This window comes from Vombatus ursinus, unplaced genomic scaffold, assembly GCF_900497805.2.
Source record: "Vombatus ursinus unplaced genomic scaffold, bare-nosed wombat genome assembly UNPS02010219.1, whole genome shotgun sequence".
NCBI classification, from domain to species: Eukaryota; Metazoa; Chordata; class Mammalia; order Diprotodontia; family Vombatidae; genus Vombatus; species Vombatus ursinus.
Window position 1 is genome coordinate 10,137,095 of NW_020949997.1, and position 22,675 is coordinate 10,159,769.

Genomic DNA, 22,675 nt, shown 5'->3' on the forward strand with positions numbered 1-22,675 from the left:
TTGTTTGTGGGCACACAGGGTGAGTGTCAGGACCAGAACTCGGATCTTTTTGGCTCTTAGTCTAGTGTCTTCTCCAGCATACTACACTGCTTCTCTGTACGATAACATACATCCTAGTGGAGGGGAGGAAGATGGAAAAAATCGGTATTCCCATTCTTTTGCTTTTGGGAAACTGCAATAGGCTTTTTCTATTCCTCTTGTTCCCCTTAAGCCCTACCCCTATCTGTCTCCCTGTCAACATCTCTCAATCTTCCTTTTCCCCCAGTTTCGCTATAAAATATTAGTACGCTAGCTGGAAGTATTGCAGCCTATGCAGAGGATGTTGCAAGTGGTAGAAAGTTCCTCAGGAAATATTGTTCAAAAGAGAGGACATGCTGTTGATGTGAAGCAGTGTGGTATAGTACATAGAACAATGGATTTGGAGTCAGAAAGATTTGAGTTCAAACCTTGCTTTACATTCTCAGTAGGTGTGTGACCTTGGGCAAGTAACCTCATGGGCCTCATTTTCCTCTAATGTAAAAAGAGGGGTTGGACTTAATGGTTTCTAAGTTAGTCTATAATTCTATGAGACTTCAGCATAATTTGAATGTCTTATGGTCTGAATTAGGTATTTCAGTTCAGTAGAGCATGACATTAGAGTTCAGAGTTTTTAGTCTTGCTGAGGCCTGTTAGCTTCTCCTTCTTGGCCACAGATGGTCTACCCCTAACCCTCGTGACAGATGCCTGTCAAGTAAATGTCATTCCATCACTGCCACCACCATTACCACCACCACCACCGCCAATATTACTACTAACACAGACATTTATCCAATGTCTCTGTAATCATTCTAATTTGAATTGCTTTATTGAACTGGCTTTCCTTTTTTCTTTTTCTTTCTATTTGTACTTTACAAACACAGGATACGAGAAACGATTGTTCCCCTGTGTCCAAAGGACCATTTCCTCATCATTACAATGATAATGCTCATCTTTGAACATCTGTCCTTTTTCCAGCATGTATTTGACATCAGGCAAGGAGATGTATTTGGCTGTGTGGCGGACATTGGATGGATTACAGGTCATAGCTATGTTGTGTATGGTCCACTCTGCAATGGAGCCACCAGCGTCCTGTTTGAGAGCACTCCAATTTATCCCAATGCAGGTGAGATCTTCGTGTCTCCTTTTGGAATCAAATTGTAGAAGCCCACAGAATTCCGTTATCAGAAGAGACCTCAGAGAATATCCAGTCCAACAAATACCTGAGAAATAATGCCCTGAACATGTCTTACAAGTGGTTAGCTTGCATTTGCTCAAGGACATTCAATGGGAGGGAATCAACAGTCTCCCGAGAAGCAGCTGAGGGATGAGGAAAAGCAGTGAGGTTTTACGAACTGCAAAGAGAGGTCAGAAGCATTTGGAGGCATAGTGAGGTTTGGGAAAACAGTGAAAGAAAACTACTATTTCAATTGTAAGAGCAGCAGAGTAGAAACAGCCTGTTCCTTTCCATCCCTCTCCAGCCAGCAAATGAAGGGAACAGTTCAGTGAACCTTGACTAAAGGGAAATAATAAGAATAATGAAACTTAGGCTTGTATAGCATTTTATAGTCACAAAGGTCACGTCCATTATCTCATTTGATCCTCTGTCACCTTGTGAGGTCTGCCGAATAGCTATTATTACCAGTTCCGTTTTACAGATAAGGAAACCATTAGATGCTTAGAAACTATTAGGGGCTCAGAGCTGATTAGGACCAAATAGTAATTTGCAGAGTCTGGATCTGAACATAGGTTTTTATGACTTGATGCTCAGCGCTCTTAACACTGCTCTTGATAAAGCACTAAATAAATACTAACTAGCCATTTAAATATCTTCTTACATAACTGGTTGCTCAAGTCACCGCTAGAACAAAATGTTATTTTTGGTGAACTACAACATTAATATACTTCCCTACTTCAGGAGAAAAATGATACAAAAGCCAATTGTTCATATTTTTGTAACAAAGATAATTCAAGAGTTTTACCTGATAACTGTGTTTGTGAAAAATTGTGGATCCATTTCATTTTTGTAAATCTGTAAACCGTACTTTAAATGTGGCTATTCAAAATATCCCTGTGGTGGATCCTTTTGTTGAGTGGAAAATCTAGATATTCATATTCTAAGTTTTCTTATATCAGGGTTATATCTATAATGATGATTATAATTTTTTTTCCTGTCTCAAGGGCAGCTAGAAACCCCATTTTGTATGTGAATGTTTGTTCCTTCAGATCTTATGGAAAATTCTGCCCATATACTAAGGAATAATTTAAGGCAATATAGTGTACTTTATGGGAGAATCACCAAAATCCTCACAGAGAGATTATTCTTATTTATAACTGTTTTATTAAAATATAAGATAGCTATCATTATTCTCAATGGAACATTCATTCAAACTCTGTTTTTTCAACTAGTTATGGTTATTTGGTGTCAAGAGAAGTTTGTTTCCTAAAAATGTTACCCATAGGGGACTTAGTGTTCTTGGACAATAGGAAGATAATAATATAGTCTAAGATTTGTAACTTTGCTCTGAGAGTATGTTAAATCACCCTTAAACAAATGAAAAAAAAGACTTCTGAAAGCACTGTATAGCTGGTAGCTACTGTTTTGTCATTTAGACATGTTTAGAGTTATCAATACCATACTGTGACATGTGGGAATGACAATGAATTTGGGGACATTCTGTAGGTCGATATTGGGAGACAGTACAGAGACTGAAAATTAATCAATTCTATGGTGCTCCTACTGCTATACGGGTACTATTGCATTATGGAAATGCTTGGGTTAAGAAGTATGACAGATCTTCCTTAAGAACCTTGGGATCAGGTAAGACACACATTTGCTTATGTTAGAAGAAATCTGAGGTATGATTTTTCTTATTAATACACTTAGGGAATTTGTAAAATACAGTATAACTGGAAAAGCAACAGAAAATATAGATTTTGCATTTTGGATTACAATCATTTCATGAAGAGGGAACATGTTTTATAGGTATGCTTGAATGTTATGCTTAGAAAAAATATCATGTAGTTTTTGGAGAACATTGGGTGACATTATTCTTGCCTCATGGTTGATGTCATCATTAATCAACATGCTATGTGCTGGGCACTAGGAATACAAAACAAAGAATGAATAAATGAATGAATGAATGAATGAAGAAAATTAAGAACTGTGCTAAATGCTGGGTAGATAAATAGAAGAGAAAGACAGTCCTTGCACTTAATGAGCTCACTCTCCAATGAGGGAGACAAGACAACACACAGAGAACGTTTCAGATGCAAGACTCAGTATCCTTACAGTGGGTAGGCATTGTCTTTAAGTCATTTGCACCGATCAAATCCCATGAGTTCCCTATGTTGCATCATTTGGACAGAGCCGAGGACTTTGGTGACAAAAACTTTTTCCTCTCCTGAGCTGCTGTTGCTGTGTCATCCTCAGGGCAGTTTTCAGGCATCTCCACACGGGCTGCTTCCTAAGCTATGGAGGATGAACTGGGGCTGGGATTGGGGTTGGGAAGGAAAGGTTTTTGGCCTTATCTGCCTGGGGTGAACATTAGCTGTTGGCTTTGATGGTGGTGAGGAAGATGGGTTCCTTTGCAGCGATTTCTTCCCCCGAAGATTGCTGTGGGGATGGGTAGGACTGGGAGTTTTGGGGGAACTGTTCTTCCCAAGGCTCTTGGCTTTGGGCCCTGGCCTATCTTGAATAGAGTATGAGGGAAGATAGCGGTGATGATGGTAGTTAGACTTACCTTGCACATCCCACATCTTATCTCTCTCTTAAGAGGCCTTTTTGTTTCAACTAGGTTGGCCTGCTTGCCTAATATGTTGGTGGAGATGGCTAGGCCCTTTTCCATAGGGCCTGCTTTCCCAGATGATGGCTGCGGGGGCTGGGCTGGAAGCACAAATGGTGGTCTGGGGGCACTGATATTCCCAAGGCTTTGGGGTCTAGGGTTCTAACTTATAGGAAAGTGGTGGTTGAGGTTACTGAGTGGGGAGTGGAAAAAGAGAGGAGGGAATAGGGAATAAGTATTTATATAGTACCTACTATGTGCCAGGCACTGTGCTAATCACTTTACAAATATTATCTCATTTGATCCTCACAACCCTGTGAGGCAGATGTTACCCCCATTTTACAGCTGAGGAAACTAAGTGACCTCCCAGGGTCACATAGCTACTAAGTGTTGGAGGCTGGTTTTAAACTCAGGGACTCCTGACTCCAAGGCCAGTGCTCCGCCACTATGTCACCTATGCCTCTAGTCAGCTGGTAGTTTGATTCACTTGCCACAATATGTTTTTTGTTTCTCCCTCAGGGAATTTTAGAAACCTTACTCTCAAAATGCTTACATTCTAATGGGAGAGACCACAAATACATATATAAATTTAATGTTAAGGAACAAACTGCTGGGCCTATAATAGGGCTGAGACATTGTACTCATCTCCTTTCCCTACAAGGGCCCCTCTGCTCTGCACACAGGCATGAGGTCTGGATGAAGTCCAGTCCTGAGGGTGGTATATGATCTTTAATGAGAGAGGGGGTAGGCTCCATTTTCTCACACTCTGGCTTGTTAACCCCATCTCCACTCCCTTGAAATTGACTTACTTATAGCTTAGACTCACATTTAGGGCTTTTCCAAAAGGAGAGAGTAGAAAGGTACTCAATGTACAATATGAATCAAGTATGAGACATGTGTTTATTTCCTATACACAAAAGATAAGCTAAGGCACAAATGACCCTCACAAGTGTGGATTGGCAATCATATTTAAACTAAACAAGAGGCAGTGATAATATTGTTATACCTGGTCAGGAGGTTGATACTTAAATTTATCTAAATCTAAAGCAGTTTGCAGGACTGCTGATTATTTTATATTTCTGCTGCATTTTACATTTCACCTCAGATCTGCACTGTATCCCTCAAAGTACATGTCTTTTGGCAAGCCAGGTCAGGGTTTGGACTTTCCCTATTGTTGGTGACTGACTTGTCTGATGGAAAAGCTTATCTCGCCAGCAATTCGCTTCACTCATTGGGTACAGGACCTCTGAATCTCTCAAACTCACTTGGTGGGACAAGCCTGGTCACACCCACCTGGAGGAAGAGGCTCCATCATTTGCTGAGGAAAGGAAACCCAAAGAAGAGACTAGCCAGAGCTCCATATGTAAGCTTGACTAGATGAGTCTATGCTCTATGTGGGAATGATAGCAAAGTTAAGGAATGAATGCAATGCTCTCTCCCACCTTCTTTATAGGGAGCCGAGAGAAAAGCATACTATCTTCTATGTGGGAGAGTCAAAGTAAGAGATTGAGTAGGAAGCTGTTTCTCCTTTTATGAAGTCCATTCAGTATTGGCTCATCTGGGTCAGCAGCCAATGAGAGGGTTCCTAGATCATTTCAAAGTGACCATATTCTTCAGTGCTGAGCCACCACATGGTTGGAAGCACTTAGGGAATTTGTTATCTCCAATGCATCCAAATGCTGAGTCACCATGTCCCTCGAATCCCCAGAAATTTACAGGTGAACTCCAGGCACACGATCCCTGTGATGGCTCATATAGGATAATTTAATCTCTGCTGCATAATTAAATATAGAATAAATTTAAAAAGAATGTCATTGTTCAATTGTATCTGACTCTTTGTGACCCCATTTTTGGGTTTTCTTGGCAAGGATACTGGAGGGGTTTGTCATTTCTTTCTGAAGCTCGTTTTATAGATGATGAAACTGAGGTAAACAGGGTTAAGAGACTCGCCCAGGGTCACACAGTTAGTAAGTGTCTGAGGCCAGATTTGAGCTCAGGAAGGGGAGTCTTCCTGATTCCAAGCTCAGTGCTCTATCCACTGTGTCACCTAGATGCCATAAATTAAAAAAGAATAAATACAAACAAGCATAAAGTAGTGAAATAACAGGTAGTTAGGGAGGATGGGCACTAGCAGTTTGGGGGAATCAGGAAAGGCCTAATGTAGAAGGTTACTGAATTATTATAATATGCTAAAGCCTTTGAATGATTGCTTCTTTAAGGGGAACCCATTTCTAAGACTCTTTTGTAAAAACCTGTGTTTTATTTTGACATTATATTATCCGTTTTACCTAAATGCTTTTTAATGAGAACTCTCAGGAAGTAGGCATCATCTATAAATGTTTGTAGTCACCTCATTTGAAAGTGCATGTAGCATTTCACAACTGTAGTGTCCCCTCCTCACAACCACCTTGGCTCAGGGGAACTTATTTTCTTTTTTTCTGTCAAGATGAGAATGGAAGCCAAAAATCAAGGACCTGATTGTTTCTGGTCCTTGATTTTTGGCTTCCATTCTGATTCTCTGCTTCCTCCCATACACAGTCCTGTCTTTTTTTTTTTTTTTTTTAAATCTGACCTGTGCTTTAGTCTCTGTTCCTGTATTTTCCCGTGGCTTGATCTTCCAAATTCTGTTGCCGTCTCCCTCTTCCTCTGGACTCCCCCTGCACAGCTGTGGTTGATCATTAATCCTGAACCTCTAGTCACTACGCTGTAGATCATGACAGGGTTTCTGCAGCCCACCTTCTTTTGGGCCATATAGATAGTCCTGCCAGGGGCTTGAGTGTGGGGTCAAAGATGAGGACCATATTTTTAGATTTTTGACATTTAGCAGATTAATTTCATTTTATTTTGCCCGTGGGGGAAAGGCAAGTGACCCAAACTCAAAATTGTTGCAAGTAAAATTCAACAAAGGTAACCTGAGGCAATTTTCTCCAAGCAAGATAACATTTTATTAGTAGGGCACAAATCTAACTCCGACATTTAGATCTCTATCAACAGAAAAGGTCTTTGACTCAGTTTCTAGGCCAAAGACCCTGAACTTAAGACTTAACTTGCTTTTACAAGGTTCAAACAAATAATAGAACAGGGTAGGAGACATCATAGAATTGAGGACAACATGACTAGTTATATACCTGAGACAAGGGGAACAATATGATTGGTTGGAAGTTGGGAATCGAGAGGCTAGCAACAACCCCTTCCTTCCTTCCTGTGACTAAGATGTGTTCGTTGTTTGAGTCCCCCTGCAAGGTTAAAAGATAGTGAGTGGGTCAGAATTCTTTGGACAGTAAACCACACAACCTTGAAGGATAGCTTGGTGGTGTAAAGATACTAGACCACACTCCCTGGTATCCGCCTAAATCCCCCATAACAGATTTTCTTAAGGCAAGAATAGAACAGTGGCTAGCAGAACTGAGTTTCTAAACTTAACTCCTAACAGACCAGCTGAATTTCTGAACTAAGTTTAGAGAAAAGAATTGTAACTTGGGCAGTTACAGGACAAAAACAGTTAATTGTAAATAGGATCAATAAAAAATGATACAGAATCCTGTTAATCTCCTTAAAACCCAAATTTTAGAATTTTCACATTGTTCTCTTTTACTGTTTTGGTTTCAGTGGGAGAACCAATTAACCAAGAGGCCTGGGAATGGCTCTACAAGGTGGTGGGAGATAGCAGGTGCACAGTAGTAGACACCTGGTGGCAAACAGGTAACAAAGCATCATGACTAACAGTGTGTCATGATATGACTAGGATTAGTTTGATAGAGAAAGCAGTGAGTTTAGTGCTCACAGCACAAGCGTCTGTACTTTAGTCCCTCCAAAGAGTAAGGATTTTTTTTTTTAGGTGCTATTTAAATACCCAGGTGGATTTTATAAGGATGGTCCTATTTTTTTAGAAGTCTGTAATACTAAATCTTTAACTCCAGTAGGAAAAGTTTTGTTATTCAGTTTTTCACCTTTAACGAACATAGTTTCCCCCTTCTCTTTTATATATTTGAATCAGTGTTAGGGCATCCTTTGCAGAAGACCATTTAAACATGCTGAATGCAGCTAACGGAAATCACCAATGTGCTACAAGTTCATCCGAGCAGAGATGAAGCCAGATTGGTGAAGAAACAGAGTTTGAATGGACAATAATCCCATCAAGTTCAGAATTGCAGGGGCATTCTAATTCTATGTAATCAGAGTAATTTAGTTTTGCAAAACACTTCATACAGATTCTGCAAAGCGATATAAAAATGAGTTAGGGTGAGAAATTGTATATGATATTCTTGTTTATACACATGTGTGTGTATGTATGTCACATGCTTATGTGTATTGCACTTGCTGTTGAATAAAAGGCACCATTTAATTCTGTATTATGTCATAGGAAGACATATACAAATTTTAAAATGCTGCCTTGCCCCTTAATGAATTTAGCTTTTCTCTGACAAACGCAGGAAACTATAGAGTCATCAGAAAAACTCATAAAACTCACAAAAACTCATATAATTGGGACTCATCTGGGTCATTGTACCACAAAATTTAATTTGCTTTCTTATATCTCTTAATTTTCCCAGTATATTGGTTAGTTTTCTTTCTTAAACATATAAATCCAGAAAATTCAAATCCTAAACTTGCTTTGCAGTTGTGTAATCACCATGAATCTATAAAATAGGGATAATTCTACATACTCAGAAGTTTGCAGAATGGATAAATGAGATAGTGTGTGTAACATTCTTTGAGCCCCTTAAAATCAATTCTAGATAAGGACAAAATATCACTTGTCCCCTATGCTAAACTTACAATTTTCCTTACTTGCATATTCTTTATATAGAAACAGGAGGCATTTGTATTGCTCCTCGGCCTTCTGAGGAGGGGGCTGAGATCCTCCCTGGTATGGCTATGAGACCCTTTTTTGGAATTACTCCAATTTTGGTGAATGAAGAGGTGAGTTTAAGTTCCACTCAAATCTCATTCATGTTATAGACCTCCTCATGTTCATACTGATCTTGCTCAAGCCACAAGATCTGAATGTACTTGTGCTCTGCCAGCTGCACTGTTTTCTCATTGTAAAATACTAATTAGGGGCTTAGAACTCTGATATTTAGATCTCTGGCATCTGTAAAATCTCTTTCATTGTTGTTCCCTAAATATTTGTAACGGTGCATGGGGGAAGGGCAGGCACCAGAGCTGCACACAATCTCAGGGCTTGGGAACAGTTGGGACCCACTAGCCTTTTCTTCCCAACATCTGTTCTCCCCACACTTCATAACTCAAGGTTCGTATTAAATTTGTTTTCTACCATAACTTCCAGATAATTTTTTTAGATGAACTACACACTCCAACTCAAACACCAAGTTGCTAGATCTCTTACTACCCTGCTCACCTAACATGAGATCACTAATATCAAGACAATGTCTTGTAGCTTTTTTAAAAGTCCAACAAGTAATGGACAATTATTGGCAGCTTCAAGTCCCCTTTGTCTTCCACGCACAGCCTTTCGGGGCAAATGTTCCTATAACCTAACACTCAGAGATTGTACTTCAGTGAAATACCCTCTTCTCCAATTTCCCCTTGGTCTAGCCAGCCCAGTCCAATCCTTTCTGTATTAGAAAAGAGGCTGAGAATTCCTCCAGCCCCTAGTTAGTATTAACATGGAATTCATGTGATTTCACCATAATATTTCACACCCACAACAGGCTCTTGTCCTTCTGTTAATATATAATGTATGTTATAATAGTATTTAGTAATGATATGCCCCTCAGCGTTCTTTCAGGTAAATGACATTGTCATCTGCCTTAGATTTAAGTCTTCTAAAGGGCAAAGACAATATTTCTTTAACTTGTTTCATATAATGCCTGGCATGATGCATTTGATAGTGTACTTGATAATAATTTCCAGTCTGGGGAGAGGTTCCTACCAGAAATGAAGAGTCAAAAGGAATTCTTTTTGGGGGCAGGTGCTTTTCATTCTCTGCCTCATATCAAACAACCAAGAAAAAAATACTGACTGCAAGCTTCTTCTTTAGCTCTTCAAATCTCTACCAGGATCTGTTTTCTGATGAGCCTTTTTGTATTTTTTTTCTTTTTTGGATCTTCTGATTTTTAGGGAAAAGTCATAGAAGGTGATGATGTCTCTGGTGCTCTGTGTATTACTCAGGCTTGGCCTGGCATGGCAAGGACAATATATGGAGATCATCAGAGATTTATTGATGCATACTTCAAAGTTTATCCAGGTAAGAGTGTGTAAGTGAATAACTTGGTATAGTTTAGGGATGTGACAAAATCTCAGCTCAGCAAAATATTGATTTCTTGTTTTTCAGAAAGCGCCAATGAGCCAAATCTAAGCTTCTAAAAGAAAGAGCCAGGAAATAATTATGGAAAATATAAATTAAGGCAGGAAATTTTCATCTTATGTTATTGGGTTTAAAACTGAAAAGACGATACATACTAGCTCGTATTTCTTTTAGAAGGAATGATGTTTATTTTATGTTTTTCATTCAAGGATCTTAGAATGCTTCAGGAATATTAATTGAGCCTTATTTTCTTCGTCACCTCTAAACAAACAAATATTGAAACACTTCAATATTCCTAAGATCTGTAATTTTATTAGTGGAGGCACTCCAATAACGCAATGCAGATTGCAACATCCTATAACTTAGTAGACAGTTCCCGTGGCTGAAAAATCCATCCTCTTGAAGTCAACCTAGTGATAGAACTTCTCCAGGCTTACCTAGGCTGGTCCTTGGACAGGTCCATCTCTGGGACTGAACTTCAAGCATTTCTTGCTTGTTAGGACCTGCTGGAGTTTATATGGGTCTTGGCAGAGGTAGTGGAGTGGTTTGCCATTTCCTTCTTCAGCTCATTTTACAGACGAGGAAACTGAGGCAAACAGGGTTAAGTGACTTCCCAGGGTCACACAGCTAGTAAATATCTGAGGCTTGATGTGAACTCAGGAAGATGAGTTTTCCAACTCCAGGCCTAGCACTCTATCCACTGTATCACCTATTGTGGGTGAGTTAAGGTGAAATCATATGAATTCCTTGTTTATACTTCCTAGGGACCGGAGGAATTCTTAGCCTCTTTTCCAATAAGGAAAAGATTGCTACTCTATTAACTGTGTAACTTTGAGCAAATCACTTAAAATCTCTGGGTCTCTGTTTTCTTCTCTGGGATAAAGGAGTCAAATCTGCTGATCTCCTGGGTTCCTTATAGCTCTAAATCCTACAAGAATGACTTTTAAAAAAACCCACCCTTCATAAGCTGGGTTGTGAAAGAACATGGCATTCTAGACAGAAGTCTCAAGATTTTCACTGGGAGAGGGGGAGAAGATGGGAAAGAAGTGCAGTAGGAAAAACATTGCACTAGGGAGTCAGGAGACCTGTGTTCCACTTCCAGCTGCGACATTGACCAAGGGCAAATTATTTCCATCATCTGAGCTTTAGTTTCCTCATCTTTGTAGTGAGGAGGTTAAACCAGGTGATCTCTATGGTCCCTTCCAGTTTTAATTCCTGTGAGAAAAATGATCATGCATTAAATAATCTCAGTTATAATTTGTTTTTAAAATGTGTATATTAACTTTAATAAACAAAATACTAGCGAATGTGAACTCTTGCTTCCATGTCCCCTTTTGTTATACTTTTCTATGCATTTCACTTTTTTGGCTGTTTTGATCTTAGCCTTTAATTTCTAAATCATTTACCATATTTTCTAGACTAATGATTCCAGGGATGATTCAGTTTGACCATTGGAATTTTTGTTTTCAAGCAGAAAGAAGTCACTGAATTGGGTCACTGGTAACTCTGGCAGGACCTTTCTCAGGGCCAAGGTCAAGTTTGCATTTACTGATACTAAACTCTTTTATCATACCAGGTTATTATTTCTCTGGAGATGGTGCTTATAGAACTGAGGGTGGATATTACCAGATAACTGGGCGGATGGATGATGTCATAAACATCAGTGGTCATCGGCTCGGAACTGCAGAGATTGAAGATGCAATGGTAATTCACAAAGAAAAGTTCTCATTTCCCTAATTGCCTCTTCTGCAAACACTGCATAGCACCTCATTTCTTTATATTTTGTAATAGGGGGGTGGGAGGCAGGTGTAATGGTATCAAAATTGGTGATGTAGTTAATCTTCTGAGTTTGGTTATTTATCTAGTCTCATATGTTCTGTTTTTCTTATCTCTCTGTATTATCAGGCTAACCATCCTGCTGTGCCTGAATCAGCAGTGATTGGCTATCCTCATGACATAAAAGGAGAAGGTGAGTGTTAACAAAGAGATAATTTACAAATGATTCTAATTTCATATACAAATTGGGGAAGAACATTGAAAATAGAAGTCCCTAGGTGCCACAAGTTCTTTTCTCTCTAAAAAAAATTTACAGGCAAATATCATTTGAAATAAAAGGCAGGCGTTCTATGTAGTAAGAAATTTCTGAAACTGACTCAGTATAAATGTGTATTATTGGAGGATGGTACTACTGGAGAAATGAATGTCTTTTGAGGATCATTGGAGGGGAAGTTATACCCTTTTCATGTCCTCGAAATGCTCATGAAAGGAGTCCATGACATTTCTTCTCCCCAAGTCTATTTACCATTCTGTCCTATGGTAGAGTTCCAAAAATTTCTTGGTTTATGGTTCCAAAAGAAAGGCCAAATACCCAAAGGTCTGTATTAGTGTTTCCTTCAAAAATTAAAAATATCCCAATGACCTCTCGTGAGTTTGCTGATGTGTGCTAATTTGACCATGGATAGAATAGTAAAGATAAAAAAAAATGCCCACCAAGGGATGTCAAGTTGCTAAGTGTGCCCTATGTCGGGGTAGGGAACCTGCAGCCTTGTAGATCTTTAACTGTGGCCTTTTGACTGAATCCAAATTTCACAGGACAAATCCTAAATTGTTTTGTAAAATTTGGATTCAGTCAAAAGGCTGCATTTAAGGACCTAGAAGGCCACATGTGGTTTTCTCTTGTCCTTTTTGCTGCTTCCCAAGCATAATAGCTATCATTTTATAGTATCTCTGAATATTCTTTAAGCAAAAACCTGTTAAGGATCTTTTCCAATGATATGTTTGGTTATTCATATGTTTTGGGCTTAAGTCTTACTTACAGAAGAAATTTTCCAATCTGGCCCAGGTAGTTAGTAGTTGCTTGTTGCTTTATAATTTTGTATCTCTCTTTTCTATTCTTGAGCCTAGTTTGGCTGTCAAGAAGATTTCTACTGTTCTCCAGCTTTGTTTCTTCTTATAATGTGTTAGGATAGTCAACTGTTGGAACATGAGGCTGGCATTCTTTTTTATTTCATTCAGAAAATTTTTATTGAATGCCTACTAGGCCCAGAACCAAAATATAAATAGTGTATGATAAGTATCATACACGAATGCTATAGCTAACAAATGCTATTGGAGTTTGTAGGTTTAAGAAATTACTTTTTTGTGGGGTAGCCTGCCATGACTTCTTGTGGGAGATGAAATTTTGTGTTGGGCTTTGAAGGATGAATAGAATTTTGCTAGGCAGATGGTGGGAAGAACAATAAAGAATCATAGAGTTCATATGAGCAAAGACACAAATCCAGGAAAATACAAGGTATTCTTACAGATTTGTGAATAGGTTTGTGAAACCAATTATTTGGTTGGTATATAGAGCTTGTGAAGGGGAATAAATAGGGTTAAAGATGCAAAGATTTGGCAGCAAGTCTCAGAGGGTCTAATAATGGTCAGCTCAAGCAGTTTAGACTTCAGGAAATATGAATTTTAGTCCCAGTTCCATGTTACCTTGGACCTTGGGTAAGTTACTCAGCCTCTCAAACTCTCTGAATCTCAGTTTCCTCATCTATAAGACAGGACAATATGTGTACTGCTTTCTTCATAGGCCAAGTATGAGTAAAATAACTGATAAATCACTTTATAAACGTAAGCTACTATTATCTATAAATGGTGTTTTATTTTCCCAACACTAAAACCTCTTTGGTATATTGGATAATAGGCTCAGCCCCTTGAGCCTATCTCTTGAGGTCTTTCTTTTCTTTCTCCCTTACTTCAAATACCAGTAAGGTTTGTTTTCAAGTAGAATATATTCTTCAAAGGATTTTAGAAGATCAGTAAAGACTCTTTTTTTCATCCCTACTCAAGAAATCTTACACATTAGCTCCCTTGTTGCCCAATGATTATCAGGAAACTTAACAATAAATAGTATATTACTCCCTTACTCAACAAACAGCAATAAATTATTGCCTTCAGGATAAAATCTGAGTTGCTTGTTTTTTTTAAAGGCCTTTTTCAACTAGGTCTCAACCTGTTTTTCTGCCTTCAGTATATGTTACTTCTTTTCTCACACTCTATAGCACAGCCAAACAGGCATTCTCTTCTGTTCCTCATACGTGGCACTCCATCTTCTCCCCTACTCCCCTTCTCTGCACCATTGCACTGGCTACCTCACATGCATAGATTTACAGGGCTTCTTAAACTTTTACTACTGGTCTCGACTTCATATGGGGTCACGACCCATAGTTACAGAATCTGCTCTCTCCTCATGTGTACCTCATAGAATCTCTCATTTCCTTCAGAACAAAGCTCACCTTCTCTACAAAGCCTTTCCTGATCCGAACTGCTGGTGCTTGCCCCAACTACCATGTATTTATTTTGTGTATTCTTATCTATGTACATGTCGTCTCCTTCGAAAGAAGCCAGTAGCAATCATTTCATTCCTTTGTCTGTAAAACTTAGAACCTAGCACAATGTCTGGTATATAGTAGGCACTTCATAAATGATTATTGATTAGCTGATTAAAAATTGTGATATTACAAGCATTGGTGGTTTCTTAACTCCTTTGCCCTATATAACTACATCAATTAGGATGTAAGCTCCCAGAAGCTGACATTCATATGAGGCAATATAGCCCCTGTAAGGACCTTAAAAAGATGGCAAGATTCCTCAGCACCTAGCTGACATCTAGCCTGAAGTCAGAATATTGTGGTACTTGTGCCAAGGAAAACATTACATACATGTGAAATTTATCTATCTACGATTTCTCAGTGTACAGAGATTAAATTTTGGCTGCCAAATAGCCAAGATCTTGGAAATAAAGAGAATTCTTTATCTGGCTTTCATTATGTTGATTCTAAAATCTGGATCCAAATCACCATCTTGATTTACAATATTATTGATGGTTTTTCTTTGAGCTAAAGAAAACATGGTTCTCTGTGACTGATCCATTTTGTTTTGGGATAAATCTCTCCTTTCCCTCGTCTTTTCACAGAAAGAAATTATCTCCCTTCTCCTTTAGACTTCACATAGCGCTTATTCATATTTTATTTGAATCTTCACCTCCTATTAGACTATAAGCTGTACCTCCCCAAGTACCTATCATACTATTCTAAAGAGAGAAGGGGATGAATAAATGCTTGTTGAATGAATGAATACCCCCTTCAGGACCTGAGCATTTGCTTTGGCGACTTGTCAAGAGGTAAGCCCAAAAGGGAAGGAAAGAAGGAGAAGGGTTGGAGGAGAGGTTCATTGACCAGAAATTTAGTTCTGGCCTTGCCTCACCAGAGATATTTTCAGTTCAGGTAATTGGGAATAAAGACAAGGAATCTACTGGATTCCTGGGTATGTGAGCAAAGTGCTTCCTCCATTTCTGTCACTGACCCTTAATTACTCTTTCCTCAATTTCTCTCTCATCCTTAATGCTTTTGCATCCTAGGACAGCAAAAGATCCTTTTCCCCTCAGGATCATTGCTTGCTGGTATCTACTATGATATCATCTTTACAGGTTGTACCCTATATGATGGTCCCTGTACTCTGCCTAGCTTCTGGACTACCCTCCTTCATATTTTTTAGAATAACTCTTTCCCTTCTGTCCCTTTAAATCAACCCAAGCTGTTAAAAGGCAGAGAGAAAAATTCAGTTTTGGCCTACTACAACAAATGAGAATTCATGTCTCTACTTGCCCATACAATTCAACCAGAGTTGAAGAATTGGAAGAATAAATTCTAGAAAGTTTTGTCATATTTCTTTTGAGAAAAATAAAACTGTTGAATATTCTATAGTTGAACATTCCAAGTATCTGTGATTAGGGCCTTCCTGTTAAAATTAGTTCCAACTGTTACACAGGTAATATTTGTTCACCATATATTTCAAAACACAGATAGTTTCCAAAGCATTTTGGGAGTGAATGCTAAGCCAAACTACTTTTGAGATAGTTTTAAAATGGGTACCTTCTAATATATAGTTATTAAAATGTCATATGAATGTGCAGTGATATTACAGAAAGCCACAATAATATTTGAGAATAATTCATAGTACTTAAGATTGTTTTCTAAAATGCATCTTAAGGGTTTGGACTTCCAGGAGCCAAGATGGCGGAGTAAGAAGTAAGTTGCCTCCCTTATTAACCTCTGAAAGCCCAGAAAATATCACCTCAGGAAAAACCCTGGAACAGCTGAACCAGAAGAAAGACAGGGCGCAGCAGTCAGGTAGCCCAGGTAGCTTGAGGGATTAATGGGAAAGGCCCCTCTTCCCCAGGGGGAAGGGGAACAGTATAGATCGGGAGGCATTCCAGCAACCTAGTAGAAAACCCCACCTCAGCATACCAGGAGGAGAGCCTGAAACCCAGGTGGTGGAACAGGCAGGACCAACACCAGGACCCCTGAGTGGCTCAGTGAGGGCAGGGGAACTGGTGGAAACCAACTCAGAAAACCACCAGGTGCCTCAGCATTCCACAGCAACCAAGTCTCTCAGTGTCAGCAAAACTCTGGGAAGCACTCCAAGGGTCCCCAGTTGGAGAAACATCCTGCAACATCCATCTGAAAGGAGCTGAAGAAAGTGAAAGGAAGGAAAGGCCCGGGTGAGCAGGCAACCTCCAAGGGCCACACTACCCAATCCTACCCCTAGAGTTCCAGTGTTGCTGATTCCAGCCCAAGAACCCTATAGCTGACAGAACCCTAAAGCCTCCAACTGCCAGCATTGGAAGCCCCAGCACACAAAGCCAATAACCAGGCCCTGGGCTCCCAACACAAGAAGCTTGGGTCAGTGCCCCCTACTCCCCAGCAGGAGAGCTCAATCTCTTTAAAGGCCAGGAAATAAGCAAACCCCATGAGCAAAAAGAAACGTATGATACATTCTTATTATGGGAACAGTGAAGATCAAGGCAGAAATTCTGACGAGGACAACATTGTCAACAAACCTACATCTGGAACCTCAAAAGGGAATATGAACTGGTCTGAAGCCCAAAAAGCCTTCTTGGAAGAGCTCAAGAAGGATTTTAAAAGTCAAATGAGAGAGGTAGAAGAAAAATTGTGAAAAGAAATGAGAGGTATGCAAGAGAGAGTCAATAGCTTGGAAAAGGAAGGACAAAAATTAACTGTAGAAAACAAGTCCTTAAAAAATGCAGTTGGCCAACTGGAAAAAAAGTACACTGAAGAAAACGAGTCCCTAAAATGCATCTTAAGAAACTTCCTTGTGATGTTTCATTTTTACTTCATTCAATTCAATAAGCATTTATTGAGTGACTGTTATCTGCAAAGTAATGTTGTAGGCATTATATGTGTTCAGGGAAGAGGCGTTACAAAGATCAATCATAGTGCCTACTTTCAACTTATAATTTAGAATAATAGGATCCATTGTTTCACTGATGCAGATACTTCATTTATCTAAGCTGCAAGGTCTCTACAACTTCAAAGGTTGTCACTGAAAATTATTTTGGCTGAAAAATTCATTAGCTTGTGGTGTATTTGGTGGCAAACTTCTCTAATCTTTGTTAGGCTAATTTTCAAATAAAGGTTTGTCCTGGAGACTTCCCCAGCTTGGGAGGACTGGCTAGAAGTTAGGCTTTGCCAGCAAAAGCTTTGAGAAGCTGGGTTCACCTTCATTCCATGATGAAGCATATGAGTAGGACTTTAGTGAAGTTATGGGAAATAAAGCATAGAAATACACATACATGATAGAAAGAGCACCATAAAAGGACAAACTAAGTACTGTGGGTAGAGAAAAAGGAAAGATTACTTCCCACGGTGGAGAAGAGAGAACTTTATGGAGAATGCAGCATTTGAGCTTGACACAAGGGAATAATTGGATTTTTGTAAATGGAGATAGAAAGATAAAGGAATTCCAGATGTTTACAAAAAGACAAGGAAGGGGCAACCAGGTGGTGCAGTGGATAAAGCACCAGCTCTGGATTCGGGAGGACCTGAGTTCAAATCTGGCCTTAGACACATAATGCTTACTAGCTGTGTGACCCTGGGCAAGTCACTTAACCCCATTGCCTGGCCCCCCCCCCCAAAACCCAAAAAACCAAACACAAGGAAGCACAAAGTATTTTGGGGCTAACGACAATGTATCTAGTTTGGTTGGAGCAGAGGATGCACGAAGGAGTGTAATGAGGAATAATGCTAGAAAGATAGGTTGGAGCCTGATCATGGAAGTCACTGAATGGCAGGCTAGGAATTATGACTGTTTTGTAGACAATGAGGAAATTATTGAAAAATTTTGAGCAGGGGACTAATATGATTGGGGTTTGGCTTTAAGAAGATTCATCTGACAGTGTCCAAAGAATGTGAAGGGTATGGAATTCATGTGTAGAAGAAGGGTTTGAAAGAACTGATGATAGGTGGTGTGGAGAAGATAAGACTTCAGGACATGATACCTGTTTCCAAGGTATGTGAAGGGTTGTCATATGGAAGAAGGGTTAGCCTTGTTCTCTTTGGCCTAGAGGGAAAAACTAGAAATAAAATTTAGGCTTGATTTCAGGAAAAGCTCCCTAAAAATTGGAACTGTCCCAAAGTGGAATGTTTTGCCTTGGGTGATATTTCCACTCATCAGAGGTCTTCAGACAGAGGCTGAATGATGACCTGCCAGACATTTTACAGGGGGGATTTCTTTTTTAGGTATGAGTTGCATTAGATAGCCACTGAGGTCTCCACCTCTAAAAATGCTGTAATTCTAGGTGATAAATTATTTAGTTGGTATTCCAAAGTAATAAAAGATTTTCAGTACAGGGCGCATCTTTGAATTTGGGAGAAAGGTAGCAGTATAGGTACCTTTGGATTATGGTGGTGGTGTTTTTGCTAGGATTATTAAATTACCATTTAATACTCAATTATGTTGTCAATGCATTTGGTGAAAATTATTGGTTAAATAGTAACTTACACATAGCAAAAGAAATGGTTCTTAGAAGATGATTTGTATTCTAACACTCCATTTTTTTCCTTCTCTTTTAGCTGCATATGCTTTTGTAGTACTGAAAGATAATACAGATAATTCAGACATCATAATGAATGAGCTCAAATCAATTGTTGCCACCAAGATAGCCAAATATGCAGTGCCTGATCAAATTTTGGTGAGTGGGGCCCAAGGTTATAAACAATTTATTAACTGCACATTTTTTTGTCCTAGCTCAGTAGAGAATCGTTTTTTATTATATATATATATATCATATTCCAGTAAATTCCAATAATATATTACATGATATCATGTAGTATTATGTTATATTCCAGTGGCTTCATGATCTCAATGATATGGGCACTTCCTCCAATGGTACAGGCTGCAACCCATATTCATCTTCTCATCCTGTGTTTCTCTTATCCTTGTTCCCATAAGCCCTCCAGAGGCTCTCCTCCTAGGCTTTCAAACATTCTGTAGGTACCAGTACAATACTTGGTATGTCCACTTGTTATCCCTCGCACTCATTATGACAGGTCCACCTCCATTTTTCAATATTATACCTCTTGATTGATGTTTTATGCCACTTCTAAGTAAGTTATCATTAGTAATATAATGCAGCCATGTAGGATCACCATGGCTCTCCATTGATGTTAATACAAGAGGTCCTTCTTATCAGAGTATTCATTATCTAGGTTCTCACAGTTACAAGGTAGCATTTTGATTTGATTTGATTCTGATTTCATTGGTACAGGAAGTCCTGGTGAGGAAATTCCCCTTTACTAATATAGGTCAGCAGCTGTTCTGTACAGGATGGCTTACTTTTGGGGGATGGGAGCTTCTTTGTATTTTCATTGGGTATTCAGAACAGTAGATTTGTAGAATTTTCTAAGTATTAAAGCAGACATAAGATTTAAGGAACATTATAACTGTCCTATATTGGACCACCAAGGACATTCAGTTATGGAAGATTTGAGTCCACACAAAGGCAAGTTGAATTGGGGAATCTCTAGGGAATGTGATGAGGGCAACGTTGAAAATACTTGACACATTGCCCAAGACTTTGGGAAGGGGGAAACGGGAGGTGTAAGGTACTGTATGCATCCCACTTCTGACTCATATTGTCTACATGACCATGGGCAAGTCATTCAAATTCTCAGTGTCCCAGGCAACTTTCTAAGAACATAAATTTTGCAAGACTTGCTGATTTCCATTGGGAGCTTCCTATCACAGTGAGATCAGAGATTCTGGGTAAGGCACCTCTATAAAGACAATTCTGCTGCTGGAACTGCCTGGAACCATGAAGCCTTAAGTCTTTTAAGATATATTTAGATTTGGGGAATGCAGATTGGTGAACCTCAAGACACCCTGATTTAATTTGCATAGGTTGAAAAATTTTAATTAGGGAAGAATGTAGAAGGTATAGGAGAGCGCTGTTAAGACCCTCTTGGGTTATATAATATCTGTTGGCCTTGAGTACCACTCTTACCCTATTAACACCATTGTTATATAAGAAAGTTAAGTGGAAGTATTGGTGTCTAGTTATATCCATTATTCCAAGTGACCTCTTTACACATAAGATAAAGAGAATGTTAGGGAAAGAAGGTAGGATCCCAAGAGAAGTATATTTAAACATGGTGTTTTTATTTACCATGAGTGGAGCTTGTATGGTGTGGACAACTATTTCCGTATCAGCAAGGGAAATTAAAGGAAAAAAGAAATATTTATAAATAATAGTCAATTATGAATTTGAGTGTGGGGAAAAATCATCTGAATGAAATTTGTGCTGCCCAGTTAAGGAAGTGCTTCATGGAAGTACATTGTCCTTAAGTTGCCTCCAAAGATTTGGCAGTTCTTATCTCTGAGTTATTTTTAATAATGGGCTTACTTTCTGCTCACCAAGATCAGTTTTAGATTGTAGGCTGACACAGAAGCCTGGAAGAACTGTGACTAGAAAGTATCATCCTATAAGGTATACATAGGGCATAGCATAGGGAACTACTATTTTAGGAATCTCTCTATAGGATGAATTACAAAAATCAACCTATTGTAAAAATTGCTTTTTTATCTGAGGTGGTAGGGTGACCTATAGCAAATACCTTTTTGTTTTATCACTCAATTAGACCTTGGCATATAGCCATCCTCAGCTTCTAATGGTCCGGGCATCATTTCCAAATTCTAATAATGGTCCCCCCTTTTTTTTCTTATTAGGTTGTAAAACGTCTTCCAAAAACTCGGTCTGGAAAAGTCATGAGGCGGCTCTTAAGGAAAATAGTCACTGACAATACTGAGGATCTGGGAGATGTTACCTCTCTGGAGGACCCTTCAGTGATTTCTGAAATTCTGAATGCCTATCGGAAACACAAAGCCAAGATATCTGCCTCTTAATAGAGAAGAGATGTGCATCAGCCTTGAAGTTCCAAAAACTTGTTTGGCCAAAACCAAATACAACAGTTGCTTATTGTCTTTTCTCAGGACATATTCCTGAAATTGGTTATTTCCAAATCAGGAAAGAGTTCTCTAAAATCATCACAGAATCTAGTGATCATACATAAGGCCAGTTGTAGTGTTTTCCCCCCTTTTGTTTCCCTGGAAGAGGAACTAGAAATGCAATTAACAAGAGGCAAGACCAAAGTTAAGATATACTCATTCATCTTCATGAAAATGGAACCTAGTTTGAGTTTTGGGGGAGTGGGTTGATGGTGAAAGGAACTTATTTATCTTCCTCAAATATTAGTAGCCCCTTGAGATACAGAAGGGGAAATGTTAAAATGTGCCTTCTCAGAAGATTTAAAATTAGAAGCAATAATATTTTTTCCCAGGTGGGCCTAGGTATAATAGCGTAGAGTCTTTATTTTTATACTTTCTTATTTGAAAACAGCACACAGAGAAGTTTAATGTATGAATTTATTTGTATACATTCTTTGTAACATCATTATAGAGTAGATAGCTACAGTTACCAAAAAATTCATTTCAACTCTTGCAGAGTATGAATGGAATGGGCACACTTACTCCTAACATTTAAAGAATTTTAGAGAGAGGTGTTGAAAATAGATTGATTAATCAATACAATCATATTAATTATTACTGTGCCTTTCAAACATATAGAATGATTTCATTTTGCCTATCAGGACTATGTCTCATTATATACACTGAACAAAATTAATTTCCTAAAAGTGATCCCTTAAGTTATGGCCAGTTCTTTTCTTTTCTTTTCTTTTTTGAGCATTGTTCTGGATGATTTTTTCTTTTCCCCCGAATGCTTCTTGGCTACAGGTCATTAATACTCTAAACTGTGGCACTGCCAAAAGTAACCAATGAAAATTTAAATGACCTATTACAATAAACACTAAAGTTCTTGGAAGAACTTGTTGTGTTCTTGAAAAATGTTTTTGGGTCTACATCATTGTTGGGGGGGGGTATGGAAAACAGGGGCAGTTCAAAGCTCTGATCAGAAATTAAAAACAAAGCAAACAAAAAAAAACTCAACAAGTCTGTTTTATAAAAGTGCTTTAATGTTAACCAAACAGCTGGTATTGACATTAGCTCACTCAACAATTGTTGACTTAATGGTGAACATTTGGAATATTATTAATGCAACTGACATTAGTCAGCTAATATAGACATTAAACATTAGCTATATCACATTATTATGGCACCTAAAACACAATCACTTAGAGAGCAATATACTTAGTATTTTAATTTCTTTTATATATTAGCCAAGGCTCTATTTATTATCTTG

The 22,675-nt window shown here is 38.7% G+C and overlaps 1 protein-coding gene across 3 annotated transcripts in view; it reads left to right on the forward strand.

Moving 5' to 3' along the window:
* The window catches only part of ACSS1 (acyl-CoA synthetase short chain family member 1), a 73,819-nt gene extending 51,519 nt beyond the window's left edge, over window positions 1–22,300 (forward strand). For 2 of the 3 annotated variants that reach the window (XM_027853885.1, XM_027853888.1), the window contains 9 exons: window positions 994–1,141; window positions 2,699–2,836; window positions 7,410–7,502; window positions 8,611–8,723; window positions 9,885–10,011; window positions 11,648–11,775; window positions 11,977–12,040; window positions 18,993–19,111; window positions 21,145–22,300. In XM_027853885.1, the coding sequence (XP_027709686.1) occupies window positions 994–1,141; window positions 2,699–2,836; window positions 7,410–7,502; window positions 8,611–8,723; window positions 9,885–10,011; window positions 11,648–11,775; window positions 11,977–12,040; window positions 18,993–19,111; window positions 21,145–21,321 (1,107 nt within the window). In that variant the 3' untranslated portion in view covers window positions 21,322–22,300. The remainder of the gene's footprint in view (window positions 1–993; window positions 1,142–2,698; window positions 2,837–7,409; window positions 7,503–8,610; window positions 8,724–9,884; window positions 10,012–11,647; window positions 11,776–11,976; window positions 12,041–18,992; window positions 19,112–21,144) is intronic. The other variant, XM_027853887.1, reaches the window with a different exon arrangement.
* Window positions 22,301–22,675: the final 375 nt, after the last annotated feature.